At 43.7% G+C, this 23,183-nt stretch overlaps 1 protein-coding gene and 1 pseudogene across 2 annotated transcripts in view; both read right to left on the minus strand.

Annotated features, from left to right (window-relative positions):
- The window catches only part of RUFY1 (RUN and FYVE domain containing 1), a 63,149-nt gene that overhangs the window by 20,986 nt on the left and 18,980 nt on the right, over positions 1-23,183 (minus strand). For both annotated transcript variants that reach the window (XM_064376618.1, XM_064376620.1), the window contains exons 5-11: positions 21,945-22,068; positions 14,122-14,183; positions 10,787-10,852; positions 6,940-7,009; positions 3,498-3,599; positions 2,318-2,434; positions 742-909 (exon numbers count right to left, since the gene is read on the minus strand). In XM_064376618.1, coding sequence (XP_064232688.1) covers positions 742-909; positions 2,318-2,434; positions 3,498-3,599; positions 6,940-7,009; positions 10,787-10,852; positions 14,122-14,183; positions 21,945-22,068 — 709 coding nt within the window. The remainder of the gene's footprint in view (positions 1-741; positions 910-2,317; positions 2,435-3,497; positions 3,600-6,939; positions 7,010-10,786; positions 10,853-14,121; positions 14,184-21,944; positions 22,069-23,183) is intronic.
- On the minus strand, positions 18,608-21,937 carry LOC105716730 (peroxiredoxin-2-like; annotated as a pseudogene).

A 23,183-nucleotide genomic window follows, 5' to 3' on the forward strand; every position in this document is an offset into this window, starting at 1 on the left:
TGCCTCAGCCTCCTGAGTAGCTGGGACTACAGGTGCGTGCCACCACACCCAGCTAATTTTTTTTTTGTATTTTAGTAGAGACGGGGTTTCACCATGGCCAGATGGTCTCAATATCCTGACCTTATGATCTGCCTGCCTCGGCATCCAAAAGTGCTGGGATTACAGGCGTGAGCGCCTGGCCCAAATAAAAGCTTTGAGAAGGATGCAGAGTGGTGCCCTTCTGGGTAGCTTCTGGGCAATAAAAGCTTTCTAATTTTTAAGTGGCATTTTTCCAACTCTGGCATGACTGACTCTGCCTGTGACAGTTTCTCTGGACCACCCTGAAATGACATGGAGAGGCAACTAGCTACCTGTGTAAGATAAACTTCATAGTACAGTTTGAAAAGACAATACTAAATTACATCTTTAATTCACTCCTCCATGCTTGGTATAAACAACGAATCACTGAAATAGAAGGAAACAGACAGTGGAGAGACAGTGAAGACGGAAGGACAAAAAAGACCTCTCCTTATGAGCTATGTCACCAGGGGCATGTAATTTAGTCACTTGGTTCTGCCTTGTCATTTACATTTCCCCCCATTTCTCAGGGGCTGCTGTGATGATAACACATATTAGGTCCTAAGAACAGGTCTGACACATACAAAGGGCTCTATGTGTCTACTCGATCATTCTCTAAGAACGACACAAGACGGGCAAGCGGTAGGAACCAGGCTGTGCTATGGACACAAAGCCAACTCCCACCTGAGCTTTGTGAAACATCTGTAAGTTAATCGCTTTGACTTCTTCCAGCTGCTGGCGGAGGGCAACTAGCGTGTCCTGCTTCTCGTGGGTGTCCTTTTCCAGTAACTTCATTGCAATTTCCATTTCGGTTTTCATGCCAATTTGCAACTCCAGTTCTTTTTCCAGTTCCTTAAAAGGATATTTACAAGGAAAATGTTATTAAAACAGATCACACAAATGTATTTAATTGAGGTTGAATCTCAGGCAATGCTTAAAATACAAACTGAAGGCCTGGCTGTGGACTGTGGCTCACAACTGTAATTCCAGTACTTTGGGAGGCCAAGGCGGGTGGGTCACCTGAGGTCAGGAGTTCAAGACCAGCCTGTCCAACATGGTGAAACCCGATTTCTACTAAAAATACAAAAAATTAGCTGGGTGTGGTGATGGGTGCCTGTAATCCCAGCTACTAGGGAGGCTGAGAGAGGAGAATCGCTTGAACCCAGGAGGCAGAGCTTGCAGTGAGCCAAGATTGTGCCACTGCACTCCAGCCTGGGTGACAGAGCAAGACTTCATCTCAAAAAAAAACACAACAAAAAAACAAAATACAAACTGAAGGCTGGGCGGGGTGGCTCACGCCTGTAATCTCAACACTTTGGGAGGCCCAGGCAGGTGGATCACTTGAGGTCAGGATTTTGAGAGCAGCCTGGCCAACAAAGCAAAACCCAGTCTCTACTAAAAATACAAAAATTAGCCAGTGTGGTGGCATGCGCCTGTAATCTCAGCTACTCAGGAGGCTGAGGCACGAGAATTGCTTGAATCCGGGAGGCAGAGGTTGCAGTGAGCTGAGATCACACCACCACTGCACTCCAGCCTGGGTGACAGGGTGAGACTGTCTTAAAGAAAAAAACAAAACAAAACAAACAAACTGAAGGTGAGAATAGGTGAGGGAGACTGAAAAGAGTCTGTCTGGGGCAGGATTAGATGGCGTTTCCCCCTTTCCTTACTGTACGGTTAAAGCTGGCTCCATATCAAGTCAACAGAAAGCTGGTCAGTGGCTGGATGAACCTAGGTTCTAGCAAGCATGTTTTCCACGCCCACAGATCAGAATGCATGGTCTCAAAGAGTATCTGTCTCGTGTGAGTGTTGGAGAGGACCTGACAGTGCCATGTTAGATTTTCTGGAATGGTTTGCCAGCTTATAGCAACAAAAGTGCAACCATTCTGAAACGGTTCTGTCCTGACCCAGGACATGTTTCCCTGCATCCGTGCAAAGAAGCAAAGAAATAAAGCAGGCACAAGAACAGTGTTTATAAAGAACCTCGTCACTGATGCAGAGGTTGAGTGGAAATAGGTGGGCCAGAGGCTATGACTGAGAAGGGTATTGTCTAAGAAACCATGAATCTGGTCTCATAGCAATCCCCAAACAAAATTTATAAAAGAGGAAAAAATGTAAGTGACAATCCACAACTGAGTTGTAAACATAGGCTTCTGTGAGCATCAGCAGGGTTAAGCATGTCTGTGAAAAGTGCTGACAGAATTAACTTAGAGGGCTACTGGGAAACTCTTTCTAAAGACACTCAGTAGTCCCGCACACTCACCAAGCGGACTTTCTTCTCCTCTTTTAGCTGCTTCCACACATCACTGTACATTTCATCCAGACCTTGCCGAGTCTGCTTGTAAGTCTCCAGCTCAACTTTGGTATCCTGTTTTGTTATCTATATCAAACAAGGACACAAAGAGGAACTGTTTGCTTATGGAAAGCAAGCTAATTACAAAGTATTTAAAAATATACCACAATTTTTAAAAAGTAAGGTAATTTTTATTTTTTAAGCATGATAGAAAAAGGTTAAAATTTTAGATATCGGAACTTGAAGATAAAGAATGAGAGTAAGTCAACAGGTATTTGAAAAGTAAGTTCATAGGCTGGGTGCAGTGGCTCACGCCTATAATTCCAGCACTTTGGGAAGCCCAGGCAGATGGATCACTTGAGGCCAGGGCCTTGAGATCAGCCTGAGCAACATGGCGAAACTCTGTCTCTACTAAAAATACAAAAATCAGTTGGGTGTGGTGGCATGCGCCTGTAATTCCAGTTACTTGGGAGGCGAGGCAGGAAAATCACTTGAACCCGGGAGGTAGACGGTGCAGTGAGCAAGAGATCGTGCCACGGCATTCCAGCCTGGGCGACAGAGCAAGACTCTGTTTCAAAAAAAAAAAAAGTTACGTTCATAAAGCAATTTAAATTTAATTTTCTTTAAAACAGAACAAGGCTCCATTCACAGGAAAAGCTCTCATTCAACCCATCATCCAGTACTTATGAACATGTTTTTAGCACTGAGTGAATTTAAAAGTGAATCAGGTATGGTCTCTATCCTCAAGTTCTCGGGTGACAGAGCTGCAAGCCAACAATTCTACAAAACAGCAAATGGACTCTATCACGGAAGGACACAAAGAGTCATGGGAATACGGGAGGAGGGCCCAAGCCCACCCATGGCCCCTGGGATGGCATCACAGAGGACATGGCATGTGAGTGGATGCTGAAGAACGAGCAGGAACTTTGGCATGCAAAGGCCCATAGGCCAGGCAGGGAGTCCCCGTCCAAGTGATCCAGGTGGTCTCAGAGTGATGTGGGCAGGGATGGAGGTGGGAGGCACTTCCCGACATCAAGCAAGGTACCTTGCATTCTGAAGACTGGGTCGTTATTAAGCTATGAGCTTGAGATTGACAATAGGTGTGTCTGAGTAAGGCACTTGCTGTCCAACTGTAAGGTCAATTTCTCACCTCTACACTCTTTTCACTTCTTTCTCGAATTAATTCATTTTGTTCTCTTAACTGCTGCTGTTCTTCTTGAAGTGAACAAATCCGGTCTGTTGCAGCTGAAAGCTGATTAAGGAAAATTTTAACAGTTCTTAACATCAAAATTATTCTTACTGTTCAAATTAGAAACGAACATTAATTTGGTATCTTCACAGTTGACAATGTTTGTTCACAGGTTTGATATTTTATTTTCTTGTTTTCAACAGGTAATAATATATGGTTCCAAATTCCAAAGACATGAAAATGTATATAGTACAATCTCTCCTCCACCCTTGCCCCTAGCCATCTCTGCCCTCTCCAAACTTTCTCCCTCTTTACAAAAATGATAGCATACTGCTTAATGTGGACAAAGATTTATAGACATGAAAAATTAGAAACAGCCTGAATGTTCACTATTAGAGAAATAGTTAAATCATAGTGGAAGTATAAAACAGAAGTATGTAGTCAATAAAATGTTTACAAAAGCTTTTAATGACTTGAGAACATACTTAAGATATAATAATAGGGAAAAAAGGTTATACAGTATGTTCTCACCTGTATTAAAAGAAAAATCAACTACATTAAAAATGGTTAAGAAAAGACAGAGTGGCTGGACGCAGTGGCTCACACCTGTAATCCCAGCACTTTGGGAGGCTGAGGTGGTCAGATTGCTTGAGCCCAGGAGTTCATGACCAGCCTGGGCAACATGGTGAAACTCCGTCTCTACAAAAAATACAAAATCAGCCAGGCATGATGTCTCACGCCTGTAATCCCAGCTACTTAGGAGGCTGAGGTGGGAGGATGGCTTGAGCCCAGGAGGCAGAGGTTGCAATGAGCCAAGATTGTGCCACTGCACTCCAGCCTGGGTGACAAAGCCAGATCCTGTCTCAAAAAAAAAAAAAAAAAGGAAAGATGGAGACAATGTATTTCGAATAATAAAATGATAAGAATAGTTGTCACTTAGTAAAGGGATCATGGGCTTTTTTTCCTGACTCTTCATTCTTTCCAGTTTTTCTAGATAATAATCAGTAAAAGTATATTTAAATCCCTAGAGGGAGAATTACAGAATTTGCAGGGAGGAATAAAAAACAAATCTTTGAAGATATGCCCGAGAGGACCTCTTCTTCCCCTGGAAGGACTTCTCATGGCTGAAGGAAAAGCATAAGGAAGCAGGACACTGTCAGGGACCTGCCTAAGGAGAGCCTGTCGCAAGAGGCAAGGCAGATGAATAAACACACCAACCAGCCCCTCCTCATTCCAGCCTCATTACACAGCACGCAGACAGAAAGGTGGAGCTGGGGAGAAAGAAGCAACATCTCTGTCCTTGGTATTTGGCTGGGCTCTCATTCCCTAGTGGAGGGACCTAGAAACACCTAATGCCTCATTTTCTCTGTCAACAGCATCTAAAACTCCTGAGGATTACTCTCTACTTAGACTCAGAACCCAGGCCTGGGGTTTCTGCACATAATTGCTGTGCCCAAAATAAGAAACATCAAGGCTTTAAAAGGCATGTTAGCTGCTCAAAGGGAAGAAGCAGGCAAAAACCATAAGCTAATTCCCATTCCACTCTCTGGAGATGCAGAGAGCACGCCCTGAAGACAGCTATGCTTTACACTAAGCATATTTCTTTCCTTTTTTTGAGACACGGTGTCACTCTGTCTCACTGTAGCCTCAAACTCCTAGGCTCAAGTGATCCTCCCACCTCAGCCTCCTAAGTAGCTGGGAGTACAGGTGTGTGCCACCACAACTAATTTTTAAATTTTTTGTAGAGACAGGGTATTGCCATGTTGCCCATGCTGGTCTCAAACTCCTGGGCTCAAGCGAGCCTTTCACCTTGGCCTCCCAAAGAGCTAGGATATACAGGCATGAGCCACCACACCTGGCAGAAACACATTTTCTATTACAACCATTTGCCTTTAAAGAAAACATAACCCAAGCTGGGCACGGTGACTCATGTCTGTAATTCTAACACTTTGGGAGGCCAAGGTGTGTGGATCACTTCAGCCTAGGAGTTCGAGAACAACCTGGGCAACAAAGTGAGATCCCATCTCCATAAAAAGTTAAAAAATTAGCCGGGTGTTGGTGGTGTGTGCCTAGAGTCCCAGCTACTAAGGAGGTTGAGGCAGGAGGGTCTCTTGAGCCCAGGAGTCTGAGGTTACAGTAAGCTATGATTGTGCCACTGCATTCCAGCCTGGATGACAGAGTGAGACTCTGTCTCAAAAAGCAAAACAACCCCACACAACTCTGTTTAGTTTCAAAAGCTAAAGTGGACGTTCACCAAAGCACGCCATCTTGTCTGAGATACGGTGAATCTACTTGTTCTAAAATCAAACAACTCTGGAGTGCTCCCACATGCCAAGTGTTATCCTAAGCACATTTAAAGGATATTAATCTTAGTCTTTACAACAGTATTGTAAAGTATGTATTATCACCTAATTTGGAGGTGAGAAAAGTGAGGCTCAATGACTGATCTACCTAACATCTGAGGCTCAAAGGTCTGCCTACCAAGGCGACTGTGAAGCCTCCAATTCTAAGTTCCATGAAGTTTCTCCCATGACACCCCCATCTGTGATACTGTCTTGAATTTCCTTCTACTCACACAAATCTGAGTGCCCTTCCCAAAAGCCTTTCAGGGCTGGCGCCTCAGGAAGGAGCAGTCAGCATAAAAGGAGCCTTACACGGGGTCTCTCATTATAGAGGTGTGCTCTGAGGCTCTCCTTTCTGCTGTAACCTGCCTCCATGCTGTGGAGGTGTTCCTTCTCAAGTCCCTCTCAGAGCCCTCGTCCTTCCAGGTGGGAGGCCTGGGCAGCCGGGGATGGCTACCTGTGGAAAGCCTCAGAAGAGCACCCCCCTCCTGCTAACAGGAGACAAGATGCGTCCACCAAGGAGCCTGCCGGGCAGCTAACAGCAAGCTCTCTTCCTCGGCCTCAGCCCTCCTTTGTCCTGTCCTTCCATTCTCTCTTCCTAGTGAGGAAACAGAGAAAGACCGCACTGTGGGGAGGCTGGTTGCAGGCTCCTGAGGCCAAAGCAGAAGGGGTGAGCTAGGATACTTATTCCTTATGACAGAGTCTGTGCTTTCTGGACAGCAGGGGGCATACGGCATCATAGGAAGGGCAGAAAAAGAGGATGACATGGCACTTCCACAACAGAAGCTAGGCTTTCCCAAAGAGCATTTCCTTCTATGGGATGACTTTGAGGTGATAAAATCAAAGTCACTCAGAACTGGCTTGTGATCAGCTTCAGTGTCTTATGGAGCGCCTCGGACAGGGCAGAACACAGACATTCTCCTGTCCCACATGGGGCAACTGGTGGCTCACAAGTCCCCTTCCCACCAGCAAGAAGCTCTACTTACACAGACTGACTGCCCCATTTCTCTTAACCTTGGGTCATTCTATTTTGTCTAAAAATTTCAATAAAACTTACAAACCTCTTCTTGAAGCTTTGAATTAGTCTTTTCCAAGCCATCTATCTTGGTTTGAAGATCCCCAACTGTGCAGCTGTAGAAAATAATATTAGGTAAACATAAACTTATAAAAACTGTTTTCTCAACCCGTGAACAATAAGATTTCTAGATTTCCTGTATTAAATGGAAAGGCAAAGGAGTCTCCAATTAACTCAGAGAAGATGAGAATTCTAAACATACATATGCGACATACTTTTCAGTAAGTTTTATCCCTAAAATATACTCTTTTTTTTTTTTTTTTGAGACGAAGTCTCACTCTGTTGCCCAGGCTAGAGTGCAGTGGAGTGATCTTACTCATTGCAACCTCTGGCTCCCGGGTTCAAGCGATTCTCCAGCCTCAGCCTCCCAAGTAGCTAAGACTACAGGTATGTGCCACTGTACCTGGCTAATTTCTTTGTATTTTTAGTAGAGGCGGGGTTTCACCATGTTTGCCAGGGTGGTCTCAAATTCCTGACCTCAGGTGATGCTGCCTGCCTTGGCCTCCCAAAGTGCTGAGATTACAGGTGTGAGCCACTGTGCCTGGCCTATTTCTTTTTTTGTCATTTAGAAAGAGAATTTTTTTCTCCCAACACAAAAGGTGACAGAAACCAAGATGTGCTGGCAGTCATATACCTAAAATAAAATTCATTAACAAGGTGTTGGTATTTTGGGGTAAAAAGATCCAGGATATTTTGAAATACCTTTTGTACCTTCCCTATTTAAAAAATATTCTTTAAGTAATATGTATTACTGTTTTTCTTTTTTGTTTTTGAAACAGGGTCTTGCTCTGTTGCCCAGGCTGGAGTGCAGTGGTGTGATCATGGCTCACTGCAGCCTCGACCTCCCGGGCTCAAGTGATCCTCCCACCTTGGCCTCCCACCTTGCCACCATGTCAAGCTAAAGTTTGTATTTTTTTGTAGAAGTGGGGTTTCACTATGTTGCCCAGGCTAATCTTGAACTCCTGGGCTCAGGGTATCCTCGTCCTGCCTCAGCTTCCCAAACTGCTGAGACTATAGGCGTGAGCTTCCATGCCTGGCCTCTATGCACTTTAAATACATCAATTCATTTAATCTTCCCCACAATTTGATGAGGTAGATCCTATTGTTAGCCTATTTTACAGACAAGGCAGCCATAATTTTACATAAAAGAATTAACTCAAGTTTACACATCTACAAAGGGCTGCTGGCATCTGAACCCAGGGGATCTGGCTCTGGAGCCTGTACTTCTGGGCAACAGGCCATGCTGCCAAAGACCAGTCCCTGTTGCCAGTGAGTGGGGGACAAAGAAATAAACTTGGCAGGGCTAATGAACCAAGGTTTAGGAACCAGGAGCAAATATAAAAATACAAAGACACAAAATGAAAAAGGGAAAAAAACAAAGATACAGAGGGAATGAAAAATTTTAAGAGTATACAATTTTAAGAGTCAATTCTGTTTCAACTTGACAACTTAGAAAATACCCCCAAATTTTATATTTTTTCTTAAAAATATAAATGACCAAAGGAAGATATATCCTCAAAAGAAAACCTAAATGAACTAACAACTAAAAAGCTAGTAAGGCATTGCCTCATAAATGCTTTAAGCTTCATTTTTTTTGTTTTGAGATGGAGTCTCGCTCTGTTGCCTAGGCTGGAGTCCAGTGGCATGATCTTGGCTCACTGCAACCTCCGCTCCCTGGGTTCAAGCGATTCTCCTGCTTCAGCCTCAAGTAGGTGGGACTACATGTGCCCAACACCACGCCCAGCTAATTTTTGTATTTTTAGCAGAGACAGGGCTTTACCATGTTGGCCAGACTGGTCTCAAACAGCTGATCTCAGGTAATCTAACCACCTCCTGTATCACAGGGATAAGGTGTGAGATTACAGGTGTGAGCCACTGTGCCCGGCTACTTCATATTTTCAAGGGACAAATAATGCCCATGACCTAGAAACTGTTCTCAGGCATAAGGCAAAGCTTACTAATTCATTTTGCAATGCTACATAAGCCTGATATGATGGCAGAGAAAGAAAATTATAAAATTCCCAGAAAGTCAAGTTACATATTAAAAGGATAATTGAATTATTAAAACTATAATCCTGGCTGAACAAGGTGGCTCATGCCTATAATCCCAGCACTTTGGAGGCTAAGTGGGGAGGACCGCTTGAGGACAAGAGTTTGAGACCACCCTGGGCCACAAATTGAGACCCTATCTCTACAAAAAATTAGCCAGGTGTGGTGGTGTGTACTTGTAGTTCCTGCTACTTGGGAGGCTACCATGGGCAAATCACCTGAGCCCAGGGAGGTGGAGGCTGCAGTGAGCCATGATTGTACCACTGTACTCCAGCCTGGGTGACAGTGTAAGCCACTTGTCTCAAAAAAATCATAATAAAAAATGATCAAGTGGAGTTTATCTCTGTGATACAGGAAGGGCGCAGTGTGAAGATGTCCATTAATAAAATATACCACACAGTAGATTAAGGGATAAAAACCATGATTATTTTAATGGACACCAAAAGGCATTTGATAAAATTCAATATTTTTTTTTTTTTTTTTTTTGAGACGGAGTTTTGCTCTTGTTGCCCAGGCTGGAGTGCAATGGTGTGATCTTGGCTCACCACAACCTCTGCCTCCCAGGTTCAAGCGATTCCCTTGCCTCAGCCTCCTGAGTAGCTGAAATTACAGGCATGCGCCATCACACCCGGCTAATTTTGTATTTTTAGTAGAGACAGGGTTTCTCTATGTTGGTCAGGCTGGTCTCAAACTCCCAACCTCAGGTGATCCACCTACCTCAGTCTCCCAAAGTGTTAGGATTACAGGCATGAGCCACAATGCCTGGCCTATTTCTTATAAATATTCTCAATAAACTAGGAATCGACCAAAAACCTCTTTCAAAAAATAGCCAACAGCACAGTTAAGAAGAGCTCCAGGCTGGGTGTGGTGGCTTACGCCTGTAATCCTAGCACTTTGGGCAGCTGAGGCGGGAGGACTGCTTGAGTGCAGGAGTTCGAGATCGGTCTGGGCAACATGGCAAACCCCTGTCTCTACAAAAATTAGCCAGGACAGGTGGCGCGTGCCTGTAGTCCCAGCTACCCAGAAGGCTGAGGTGGAAGAATAAATTGCTTGAGCCTGGGAATTCGAGGCTACAGTGAGCTGAGATACTCTGTCAAAAAAAAAAAAAAAAAGAAAAAAGAAAAAAACAGCCCCAAAGCGATGTGTCCCTAACTATATTGGAAGGAACATGTCGGCTTCTTCACCTGGCTTTTGGGGCCAGAGAGGCTGCCCCTATGGAGAACTGTAATATGCAATGTACTCTATAGAGAGGACTCAGAAATGGAATGACATGTCTCTCTGCATTCCCCACGAATACCTCCAAGGATTAGTATTTCATGAAACATATCCACAGATTTCCAGCAAAAATTTAAAAAATCAAGATAAAGATGTCTGTGATCACTAGTATATTGCTCTGGAGAGCCTAGCCCAGTGGTTCTCGACTATTTTTCTGCCGTAACGCACTGGGTGCTGTGTGCCAATTCTCCGCAGCAACAGTGCTTGCCATGAAGGGATTTCCAACCACAAAGCTGTGGGGTGAGGAGTGGAGAGTCAAGTTTAATGTAGTTATTTTTCTGTATTATATAACTGCATAAAGCACAGAATAAAGATTTCCCAAGTATTTATCAAGAAGAAATCATACTTCTCCAGTTTGTACAAATAAATGTTGCCTGAATGAGGACCTCTTTTTTCTTGGTTTGAAAACAAGTTATTTATAAATATACGGCAACTCAGAGAAGTTCCATGAAACAACGATAGGATACCGAGTATGTAACTGTCACATTGAAAAAAAAAAAGAGTCTTACCTCAAATGCCGGTTAAGTTCTTCCACATAATTTTTTTGATCAAGGACATCAGTAATTCTTTCATGCCTTTTAAAAGGAGTACAAAAAGGGAGAATTTTTTTTAAATTCATGGTTAATACTTTGTAACTGTTCCCCAACCTTCCAATCACCTTGCAGAAGTACCAATGTCTTCAAGAAACCAAGAGACAGCCAGAGCTTAGTAACATCCACATTCCCAGAGTACAGAGAGCAAGGCTGGCCAGGGACACAGTAGCCAGCGCCTCCAGGGCCAGGCTGCCAGGAGAGTGGGCTCCCTGCAGACCAAGGTTTCAGGATGAATGAGCAAGCAAGCAAGGTGAAAATACCAACCTGCCACATGCAAATGGCTTTGGAAGTGGCAGATGACACAACCTTTATTATACTGAAGGAAAGGAGAGCATGAGACTTTTCAAAACACCAAGCTGATCAGTCTAAAGTCTAGGGCAGTTTGGGTTAAAAAAAAAATTATTTATGCTCATCATTTCTACAAGAACAGAGAAAGAAAAAAATAAAAATAAAAAGTGCTGTAATCTCAGCACTTTGGGAGGTCAAGGCAGGTGGATCGCTTGAGCCCAGGAGTTTAAGACCAGCCTCAGCAACATATTGAAACCCTGTCTCTACAAAAAATACAAAAATTAGCTGATGCACACCTGTAGTCCCAGCTACTCCTGTGGTCCCTCCACCTCCTAAGGTGGAGGATTGCTTGAGCCCAGGAGGCTGAAGCTACACTGAGTAATGACCATGCCACTGCACTCTGGCCTGGGTAACAGAGTAAGATTGTGAGGCAAAAAAAAAAAAGAAAGAAAAAAAAAGTCTTTAACATTTTAAAGTTAGGTTCTCCTAATTTCTTTTTCTTTCTCTCTCTCTTTTTTTAATGGAGCATCAGGCAATCAAGGCTCTCCTAATTTCTTTACACACATATATCCATATGTAATGCACGTAAAAGGGGATTATCCTACACAGGTTCATGCCATGGGTGCTGTATTTGTTTTCTGGTACAGTCATATTTTTCCTTTAACTTGTTCTGCTCTCCCAGGTTGCCCATACTGACAGCCTGTGGAGTATCTTTTTTTTTTTTTTTTTTGACACAGCTTGCTCTGTTACCAGGCAGGAGTGCAGTGGTACAATCTCAGCTCACTGCAACCTCCACCTCCCCAGTTCAAGTGATTCTCCTGCCTCAGCCTCCTGAGTAGCTGGGACTACAAGTGCCAGCTACCATGCCCAGTTAATTTTTGTATTTTTAGTAGAGACAGGGTTTCACCATGTTGGTCAGGTTAGTCTCGATCTCTTGATCTTGTGATCCGCCCTCCTCGGCCTCCCAAAGTGTGGGGATTACAGGCGTGAGCCCCCATGCCTAGCCAGAGTATCCTTCTATGTGCATATAATCATGGTATCTATCTAATATACATATAGTACATATAATTACAATATAAAATATATACTAGGAATTTTTTGACTTGTTTACAAAAACAGGATATATATACTCCTCAGAATCATACTTTCCTCATTCAATTTAGTATAGTCTCATTCCATATACTGGTAGCTCCAATTTTTTTTTTTTGTCTGCAAAATATACCACAGTGTAGAATATTACGGATGTTCCATAATTAATTCAATTATTTTCTTACTGGTAGATACTCAGTTTATTTTAGCTTTTGTTTTATGACGTTTAGAGTTTATTTTGGCTGGCTGCGGTGGCTCACGCCTGTAATCCCAGCACTCTGGGAGGCCGAGGCAGGCAGATCACCTGAGGTCAGGAGTTCAAGACCAGTCTGACCAACATGGTGAAACCTCGTCTTTAAAAAAAATTCTAAAAAAAAAAGTTTATTTTGTGGTTACACATGTTGGCACACACATGTAATCCCAGCACTTTGGGAGGCTGAGGCGGGCGGATCACCTGAGGTCAAGAGTTCGAGACCAGCCTGGCCAATACGGTGAAACCTCATCACTATGAAAAAAAAAAAAGTAGTTGGAAGGCAGGTAACATATGCACAAGGTGAAATAGTCAAATGAGATCCTAGGGTTTATAGTGAAAACTCCCTACCATGCCTGGCTCCACAGGTAACCACTACTGTAAGGTTGATATGCCAATCTAGAAATGTTCCATGCATACATATGAAAATAAAACATATAGGCTGGGTGCAGTGACTCATGCCTGTAATCAAAGCACTTTGGGAGGCAGAGTCGGGTGAATCACAAGGTCAGGAGTTCCAGACCAGCCTGGCCAACATGGTGAAACCCCCTCTCTACTAAAAATACAAAAAATTAGCTGGGTGTGGTGGCAGGTGCCTGTAATCACAGCTACTTGGGAGGCTGAGGCAAGAGAATCGCTTGAATCCAAAAGGTGGAGATGGCAGTGAGCCGAGATCGTACCACTGCACTCCAGCTTGGGTGACAGTGCAAGATTCCATTTCAAAAAAAAAAAAAAGACAGTAAAACATATAAATATGTATGCATATCCTTTTTTATTATAACATAAACGGTAGTATGTTATAGTCCCCGCACCCCCCGGACAACTTATTTTAAAAGAATACTCTTGTTATCAAGGGTGAGGGAGAGTTATACAGTGGCATAAAAAGACATCTCAAACACAACGATTAAAGAACAAGTCCAAGGGCAACTTATATTGTTCTAGCCCATTTATATTTGAACAAACGGTCAAGCAAAACACACGACCAACAAACAAATACCTGCAAGGCACTGAACAGTCCTGGAAGGAGCCGTAAGTGTGGCTTCCTCTGAGGGGAGGAGTGGGATTGACATGGAGGTGCGGGGACAGTGTGAATGGGGAAATTGCACCTGCACTCTATTCTGCAGAGCCAAATTCCTTAAACAATGAGAATAATGCATTGCTTCTGCACTTATTAACTAAACAGAATCTAAAATCTCAAAGCAAAAACGAGAAAAAGTGTTCTTTGCCAGAATTTTTTAATCTTTTTTTTTTTTTTTTTTTTTTGCAGAGAAGAGCCTCATTACCTGTTCTGCAGGTGGGGGAAAACACCCAGGGTGCGCATATCCAATCCGGAACGCCGCCTCCGACCCTCCCGCCGCCACCTCTGGCTCCACGAGTGTGAAAGCAGCAGACACACCTAACTTGCCCTGCCCACCTCCACCAGGCCCAATCACAGAGTCCGACCCCGAGTCCCAGTCACGCAGTCCGATCTGGATTTGCTCCTTCCTCCGAAATTTCCCACCCCCACCACCCCTCCGGGCTTGGGGTCTCCGTTAGCCTTCTGGAGACCCGGTGCTAGGCTAGGCCCGAAGACCCGCCTTTGCCAGAATTTTATTAAAAATGTGATTTACAACGCAGTACTTACTCCTTGCCGCCATCAAGATCCTGCACATCCTTAAGGTATAGGGAAAAATCTATTACTCCAACCTAAATGAAATAAAATGCACACGTTTAAATTCAAAAAAATTTTCTATTTTTCACAAACCTTAACAACCTTTGAAATTCAGGGTATTTACATTCTTATCTCTTTCCTATGAGCATTTGCCAGCTCTATGCAGTGGCAGTCAATTGAAGAAACCAAAAAAACCCAACCCTACCACCTTGTAGAAGAAAAACTTAGTAGATATCAGATTTCAGAGAATATTCTGAAATTTCACGACCTAGTTTTCTCTGTTTATTCACTAATAGAATTGTTTACAAAGATCAACAAAATTATTTGTGTACAAAGTAATTATAATAAGAAAAAATATTTGGATTTCTCAAGTGGTGACCTTAGCTGACATTTCTGAGTCTTTCTTCCCCCAAATCTTGGTAAAATGGTCTAAACAATATTTCAGGAAAATTCTCCACTCCCTAGTTGGAGAACCAAGACCCCTTACACATCTGAACATCAACAGCTTTGTCAAGAAATAAAGCACTTGAGAATGAGTAAAGGAGGTCATTCTTGTCTGAAATACAGGAAAACCGGTGTGCCCTAATGTTCATCAATAGTTGAAATCAATCATGTTACAGCCACATCACAGAACCTAGGCAACTATTAACAAAGAACGCACTGGAGGCATGTGTAGTAATATAGGAAAGCTCATGCCTCTACTCCCAGCATGCTGGGAGTCTGAGATGTGTGGATGGCTTGAGCTCAGAAGTTCAAGACCAGCCTGGGCAACACAGTGAGATCCCGGGTCTACAAAAATACAAAAATTAGCCAGATGCGGTGGTACATGCCTGTAGTCCTAGCTACTTGAGAGGCTGAGGTGGGAGGATTGCCTGAGCCCTGAAGGTTGAGGCTGCAGTGAGCTGAGATCATGCCACTGCACTCCAATCTGAGTGACAGTGAGACACTGTCTCACACACACACAAAAACAAAACAAAAGATACCCAACAAAACTCAAGGATACAATTTCAAGTCAACGAATAATATGTACAACCTCATTGTAGTAATTCTACTTATGTTGCAACCAAGGCTATGTGTAATGGTTCTAACATATTTCTGCAACCTCTCTGACACACCTACCAAAAGGCAACTATATTTCCAAGTTTCGAGTCTGAGAGGCCTAAGTGCCTGTCTTGATGAGTAAAATGCAGCAGAAATGATGCTGTGTGACTTCTGCAGCTAGGTTAAAAAGGGCAATACATAGGCCGGGTGTGGTGGCTCACGCCTGTAATCCAAGCACTTTGGGGGCTAAGGCGGGCGGATCACCTGAGGCCGGGAGTTTAAGACCAGCCTGACCAACATGGTGAAACCCTGTCTTTTTTTTGAAAAAAAAAAAAAAAAAAAAAAAAAAGGGCAATACAGCTTCCACCCAGCTCTTTCTTTTGAGGCATATGCATTTGAAGTTCTGAGCTTTCATGTAAAAAGTCTTGGCTGCCCTGAAGCCACAACACCGGAGACCATGTAAAGATACAGATGTCCAAGAAACCCCTGCCATTGCAGCCTCCAGCTCCTAGGTCTTCTCAGCACAGCAGACAGACGTGGGAGAGAGCAAACCTTCAGGGGATTCCAGCCCCAGCCACCATCTGCCTGTAATCTCATGAGCTCTTGAACAAGAACAAAACAGCTGAACCCAGTCAGCCCCCAGTTGTGAAAGATACAGTGATGTTTAAGTGCTGCTGACTTGTTACACAGTAATAGAAGACCAGAAAAGATTTCATTTAAAACAAAACTTATGTGTAAATAAATGCAAAGAAAAAGTAGAAAAGCTTCTAGGAAGATTCTCCCACAATCTTTACCATTACCTGTGGGAAAGGGAGAGGGACTGGGGCAGGGGCGGAGGGTGGGGTGAGAAGAGGAGGTTGGACTTCTCTTTTCACATTATACACTTTGGTACCAACTTTTTCAACAAGCAAGCATTTCTTTTATAATAAAAAACCAAATCTAAAAAAATTCAGCCAAAAAATCGAACAACAGAAAGATGAGAAAGAATTAATACCCAAAGCAAAAATTAATGGATTAGGAAGCAAATAAAGCCCTACTACCAAAGTAGAAGTGATAAATAAGAGCGCTGGTTTGTCAAAGTTCAACAAAGCAGACAAATTTCTACTAAGTGTGATCAATATTTAGCAAATACACATTATTATTATTATTATTATTATTTTTTTTTTTTTTGAGTCGGAGTTTCGCTCTTGTTACCCAGGCTGGAGTGCAATGGCGCGATCTCGGCTCACCGCAACCTCCGCCTCCTGGGTTCAGGCAATTCTCCTGCCTCAGCCTCCTGAGTAGCTGGGATTACAGGCACGCGCCACCATGCCTAGCTAATTTTTTGTATTTCTTTTAGTGGAGACGGGGTTTTACCGTGTTGACCAGGATGGTCTCGATCTCTTGACCTCGTGATCCACCCGCCTCGGCCTCCCAAAGTGCTGGGATTACAGGCGTGAGCCACCGCGCCCGGTCGCAAATACACATTATAAATGAGAACAGTGAGATTTTTCTAAAGCTGTAAGAGAATGCTTTCATACAATTCTAGCATAAAAGATATGAATGAAATGATTTCTAAAAAAATTATAAATGGGCCGGGCATGGTGGCTCACGCCTGTAATCCCAGCACTTTGGGAGGCTGAGGCGGGTAGATCACGAGGTCAGGAGTTTGAGACCAGTCTGGCCAACACAGTGAAACCACATTTCTACTAAAAATACAAAAAAATTAGCCAAGTGTGGTGGTATGCATCTGTAATCCCAGCTACTAGAGAGGATGAGGCAGGAGAATCGCATGAACCTGGGAGGCGGAGATTGCAGTGAGCTGAGATTGTGTCATTGCACTCGAGCTCGGGGATAGTGTGAGACTCCGTCTCAAAAAAAAAAAAAAAATTGTATATGACTTTAAAAATTGTCCCAAGACTTAGAAAACCAATAAATTGATCAAAACTATGCATAAAGTTAAGGTAGTCAAAGAACAAACACCAAAAAAAGGAATAAGGGTGAAGTGGTCATACCAGCAAGTTCTGGCAAGCCTGCAAAGAAAAAATAATTCCTGATCTAATAAACTTGTAGAAAACAGGAAAAGGAAGGCTATTTTCCAGTTTCTTTTATTTTATATGTTTATTTATTTATTTTTTTTGCGACAGAGTCTTGCTCTGTTGCCCAGGCTGGAGTGCAGTGGCGTGATCTTGGTTCACTGCAGCCTCTGCTTCCCAGGTTCCAGCGATTCTCCTGCTTCAGCCTCCTGGGTAGCTGGAATTACAGGTGCACGCCACCACACCTGGCTTATTTTTGTATTTTTAGTAGAGACAGGCTTTCACCATGTTGGCCAGGCTGGTCTCAAACTCCTGACCTCAGGTGATCCACCTGCCTCGGACTCCCAAAGTGCTGGGATTACAGGTGTCAGCCACTGTGCCTGGCCTTCCAGTTTATTTTATGAGGCTAATATAATTCTGACACCAAAAGATGGCAAAGGTAGTATAGAAAATTCAGAACAGTTTCACTTAAAAGCAGCGACACAAAAATTCCAGACAAACAGTAAACAGGAAATCCAAGGGTTTACAATGATCAAGTAGGGATTAAAAATTCAGGGCTAATATTCAATAAGAAGCCTATGCATTAATTCAATTATATTGACGGGTTAAAAACAGCTATGACATGTTGATAGATCCAAAAAAAAGTATCTGACAATATTCAACATTCATTTCTAATAAAAACACAAGGTAAAGTGGAGTGGAACAGCACTCTCTAAGCGTGAGAAACATCATCCCTCAGGAAGCAGCAGCAAACACGTGCGCTTTATGTGACACACTGCAGGCACTGCCGTTCAAAGCAGCACTAGACCAGAATGCTCACTCACATCTATCATCTAATTAAACTCCCAATGGAGTTTTTATTCTGGAATCTGACAAAATGATGTTCAAGTTCATCTGGCAGAATGGATGGCCCAGAAATGTTTGAAACAGAAGTACAGTAGAGCAGGCAGGCGCTTAACTACCAGAGTCTAGAATATACTATATGGCTCCAAACATTAAAAGAATGAGCCACTGGCATAGGAACAGAGATTCAAGGATCTAACAGAAGAGTTCAGAAATAAACCAATGCATATTATGGATATTTCACATATTATAAAAGTGGACTTTCAAATTAGTAGAAAAAAGTATAATCCATAAATGACATTGAGAAAATTGGTTAACTATTCATAAAGTAAATTTAGATTCCTACTTCACACTATGCCAAAACAAATGACAAAAATGTGTAAAATTTACATGTTTTACATATAAAGTGTTTAAAAAACTATCCAGGTGGAAGCAGGAAAAGGCCTTGGCCTAGCCCTCCAGGGTCCCAGACTGTGGAGATTGAAGGGGCAGGTCTGGCCTTTCCTGGGTCAGTACAGGGTACCCAGGTAGGGGCACAAGCTCACTATCCATCGGCCAGCCTAGTTGTGTTTGGAGAGGTATTCCGTCATCCACACTGGGTTTCATTGTCGCTGCCAGGCTTCTAGCCAGTGGGACAAACTTCCCCGTGCTCGCCCGTGTACTGGAAGGCCTGGACCAGTCACAGAGCCTCATCCACAGAGCACACCACAGGCAAATCATTAACAGTGATCTGGCAAAGGTCACCTCTGCCATCGATGACAGAGAGGCCCTGGTGGGCAATGCCCTCATCTGTTTTCAGCATGCCATAATCCTCAGACAAGCTTCCTGTCATGTCAGTAGGCAGGGGATGCTCAGGGGGCCCAAGCCTCCCTCCTTCCAGGGCTTGCAGATGATCCAAGCCAGGTGGGTGAACTGAGTCCATCGAGATGCCCAGCACTTCATAGCCCAGCTTATGGAAATCCTTGGCATGGTCACTGAACACTACGATCTCTGTGGGCCACAGAAAAGTGAAGTCCAGAGGGCAGAAAAAGAGGATGATGTATTTCCCTTTGTAGTCGACAGCTTCGCCCCCTCTAAGGCCATCCACCAGGGCAGTGGCCTTGAAGTCAGGGGCTGGCTTTCTGAGCTGTGCCTGACCAGAGGCCATGACTGAAAGCTGCATGGGTAAAGGCTGGACACACGGACAACCAGACGCGTGGACCCGCGTTCCGGCACCCCACATTTGATGTTAAAAGTTAGGGTAATTTTTAGATAGAGAAGGACCTTCAAAGCACAATACTTTAGAAGGTATAAAGGAAACATTTGCTAAACTTGGTCGCCAAAAAATAAAAAATTTTACAGAGCAAACCACCCCCGAGAAACCAGAAAAAAAAATTCCTAACAAATAATTCCGAAAAAGGGTCAACATGCTTAGTCTTTAATAAAGAAGTACAGAAAGAAAACTCAAAAATGGACAAAGGATATGAAAAATACTGAACCACCAATGATAAATAAAACACAAAAATACTTGTAAATTTGAGACAATTAGTTGTTTTGTCAATGAGACTGAAAAAGACCTAGAATGCTCATCACATCCAGTGTCAGGAGGAAATGGGCTCTCTCCCACACTGCCGGTGGGTGTCTATAATGAAGACCTTTCTGGAGGTCTGTTTTACATTATCTTGCAAAATGTAGGCTATATACTTTGACACAACAACCCCAAATTTATCCTAAGGAAATAAATGGACAAGAGTACAAAAAACTTTAAGGATGTTTATAATATTGGGTTTTTTTTTTTTTTTTTTTTTCAGACAGAGTCTGGCTCCATTGCCCAAACTGGAGTGCAGTGGAATGATTACAGCTCACTGCAGCCTGATCTCCTAAGCTCAAGCAATCCTCCCGCCTCAGGCTCCAGAGTAGCTGGGATGACAGGCAGCATGCCACCATGCCTGGCTAATTTTTTTTTATTTTTAATAGAGACAAGGTCTCACTATGTTGTCCAGGGTGGTCTCAAATTCCTGGGCTCCAGTGATCCTCCTGCCTTGGCCTCCCAAAGTGTTGGGATTACAGGCATCAGCCATGTGCCCAGCAATAATATTGTCACAATATGGAAACAATCTAAATGAATAAGGTAATTAATAAGGTACTGGTTACATAATGGGTACATTAAAAAAATGAAATACTACATAGCCATTTGAAATGGTTTACGTATCTTGTTATTGAGAACTGTGTGGAACATGTTGTTAAATTTTTAAAATTACAAAGTGGTGTGCTTAGAATAATCATAGTTTGATTTCATACACACACACAAAACCCACCAAATATCCCGCTCTAAAATACACAAACATAAACACACACATGCACGCACACACCTTTATTCATGTGCTGGAAGGATGTATACCACAACGTAACACTGAATTCTCCATCTTAGGGTAACGAGAATATGTGTGATGTTTAGTGACTTTTCAAAACTACTTCTCTGAATTCAAAAAAAGATATTATTCAACATGTAAAAACAATAAAACTTTTTTTTCAAAGGGAGGAGAGGTTACAAAAACACATTGGCCTGCACATGGAGGGATCAGGGAAGCTTTAGATTCATCAAACACAGTGCAGGAAAAAGACTGGACATTTTGCTAGAGGATGTAAAATAATCCCTTTCTTGCAGGCAGTGGCCCAGCCACAGCTGCAGACGCCCTGAAGATGGGGTGGAAGTGAGGAAGGAGTCAGGGTGTCTATTCCCCCTCAGACATTTACAGTTGCTGCAACCAGGAGTTTGGGCCTCAGCTCTGGTCCCCAGCTCCCATGCAGGAAGAAAGCCCATCCCAAGAGGGCTGTCCTTCTCAAAGAGCACCTACACCTTACTGGTTACTTTTCATTTGTGCCCCACTTTATCAACCTGACTTCCCAAATCTCTCCTGACTCTATCTTCCTTTTTTTTTTTCTGAGACGGAGTCTTGGTCTGTCGCCAGGCTGGAGTGCAGTGGCACAATCTGAGCTCACTGCAACCTCCGCCTCCTGGATTCAAGCGATTCTTCGGCCTCAGCCTCCCGAGTAGCTGGGACCAAAGGCACGTGTCACCATGCCCGGCTATTTTTTGTATTTTTAGTAGAGACAGGGTTTCACCATGTTGGCCAGGGTGGTCTCGATCTCTTGACCTCATGATCAGCCCACCTCGGCCTCCCAAAGTGATGGGATTACAGGCGTGAGCCACCGCACCCAGCCGACTCTATCCTCCTACTCCCCATCCAACCTTGCGGGACTTCTAGACTAGTCTCCTCAAAGCTTTTGCTGTATCTATTCTTGGCCACTTCTAACTCATGACCTGAATGGCTGCTAGATTGAGCTTTCTCATCCAGGCATGATCATTTCCGTGTACTTCTTAAAAACTTCCAATGGTGGCCGGGCGTGGTGGCTCTCACCTGTCATCCCAGCACTTTGGGAGGCCAAGGCAGGCGGATCACCTGCGGTCGGGAGTTCGAGACCAGACTGACCAACATGGAGAAACCCTGTCTCTATCAAAAAAAACAAAAAAACAAAACAAAACAAAAAAAACTTCCAACAGCTTCCCAAAGCTCAGGGGATAAAAGCTACACCCTTCAGCCTGGCATTGATGGCCTAAAAACCGGGCCCAGCTTCTACTTTCACCTCACCCACGGAGCATCCTCTGCTCCAGCCATGGAGAGCTGTCTGTCTATTCCCAAACCTGCCAAACTTTGCAGGTGTACTTCTGGCTATGCAACTTCTTCACCCTTCCAAGACCTTCCCCAGCTGCTTCCCCACCTGCCCCTGGCCGGTCCTTTACCAGAGGACTCTTTGCCATTGGCCCTTCTTTAGGTTTAGTACCTGTCTGCAGATCCTTTGTAAAGTTCCTGGACTAATGAAAGTGTTTCATCTAGAGCCAAAATTTCACTTTACCTGAGAATCCAAGTCTTCTCCTTTTAGGCAGAGATTGGCATCGAGAACATTGAGTCCCACCAGCAGGCCAACAATCACCATCCCTTCTTCCTCCATCATTAAAGCCTCAGGCTCATAGAACTCACTAAAAGAGACGGACAGGCCAGAGCGACGCTCAGAAACAGCTTCGCCATCACCATTCCTTCCCCACCCTGCACTGCCTTTTCAACTGTACCCTGGAGACAGGAGATACTACTGTGGGTTTCCTCCCTTCCTTTCACTTCCCTTCACTGCTTCAAGCGCCACTTTTTCTTCTCTGTCCTCTCTTCTCCTTCCGTGGCTTAGAATGGGCTCTCCCCGCCCCCTGTCTCAGGTTAACTTCTCCATGCAGACCCTGAACCCCAGTTCTTCTCATCTCCTCTTGGCCACTGTACTCCTGACTGTCACTCTCCCTTCCTGTGTCTCCACTGGCTCCTCTTCTGTGTTGATATGAACTACTTCTCCACTTATGCTCATATAAACAGGAAATGAGATCCCACATCCAAGCGTAAAACTCCTTCTTGCATCCCACTAGCAACATCTGCTGCTTTTACTTCCTTATTGCCCAGTTATCTCGGCCATTTGCAGTGGGGGTCCATCCCCTGTCTGTTACTGCTCTGGTCAGCAATGATTTGCTAATGTACCAAATCCAGTGGCATCCAGGCCACTCTGTGTGTGCGTGTGTGTGTGTGTAAGAACTTTTATCTTAAGAATTACCTCATTAGTGGCTGGGTGCGATGGCTCACGCCTGTAATCCTAACACTTTGGGAGGCTGACGCGGGCAGATCACCTGAGGTCAGGAGTTTAAGACCAGCCTGACCAATATGATGAAACCCAGTCTCTACTAAAAATACAAAAATCAGCTGGGCGTGGTGGCATGCATCTGTAATCAGAGCTACTCAGGAGGCTGAGACAGGAGAATTGCTTGAACCCAGGAGGTGGAGGTTACAGTGAGCTGAGATCATGCCACTGCACTCCAGGCTGGGTAACAAGAGTGAAACTCCATCTTAAAAAAAAAAAAAAAAAAAAAGGCCACTGGGCATGGTGACTCATGCCTGTAATCCCAGCACTGTGGGAGGTCAAGGCATTCGGATCACCTGAGGTCAGGAGCTTGACTGACCAACATAAATATGTACAATTTTGTGTCAATTTTAAAGAAAAAATGAATTGAAAAAGAGTTCATTACAACAAAATCTATAACTCAAAGTTACTCAGTGTAAC

This window comes from Aotus nancymaae, unplaced genomic scaffold (assembly GCF_030222135.1).
Source record: "Aotus nancymaae isolate 86718 unplaced genomic scaffold, 86718_ANA_hifiasm-v0.15.2.pri h1tg000015l_1, whole genome shotgun sequence".
In the NCBI taxonomy this organism is placed as follows: Eukaryota; Metazoa; Chordata; class Mammalia; order Primates; family Aotidae; genus Aotus; species Aotus nancymaae.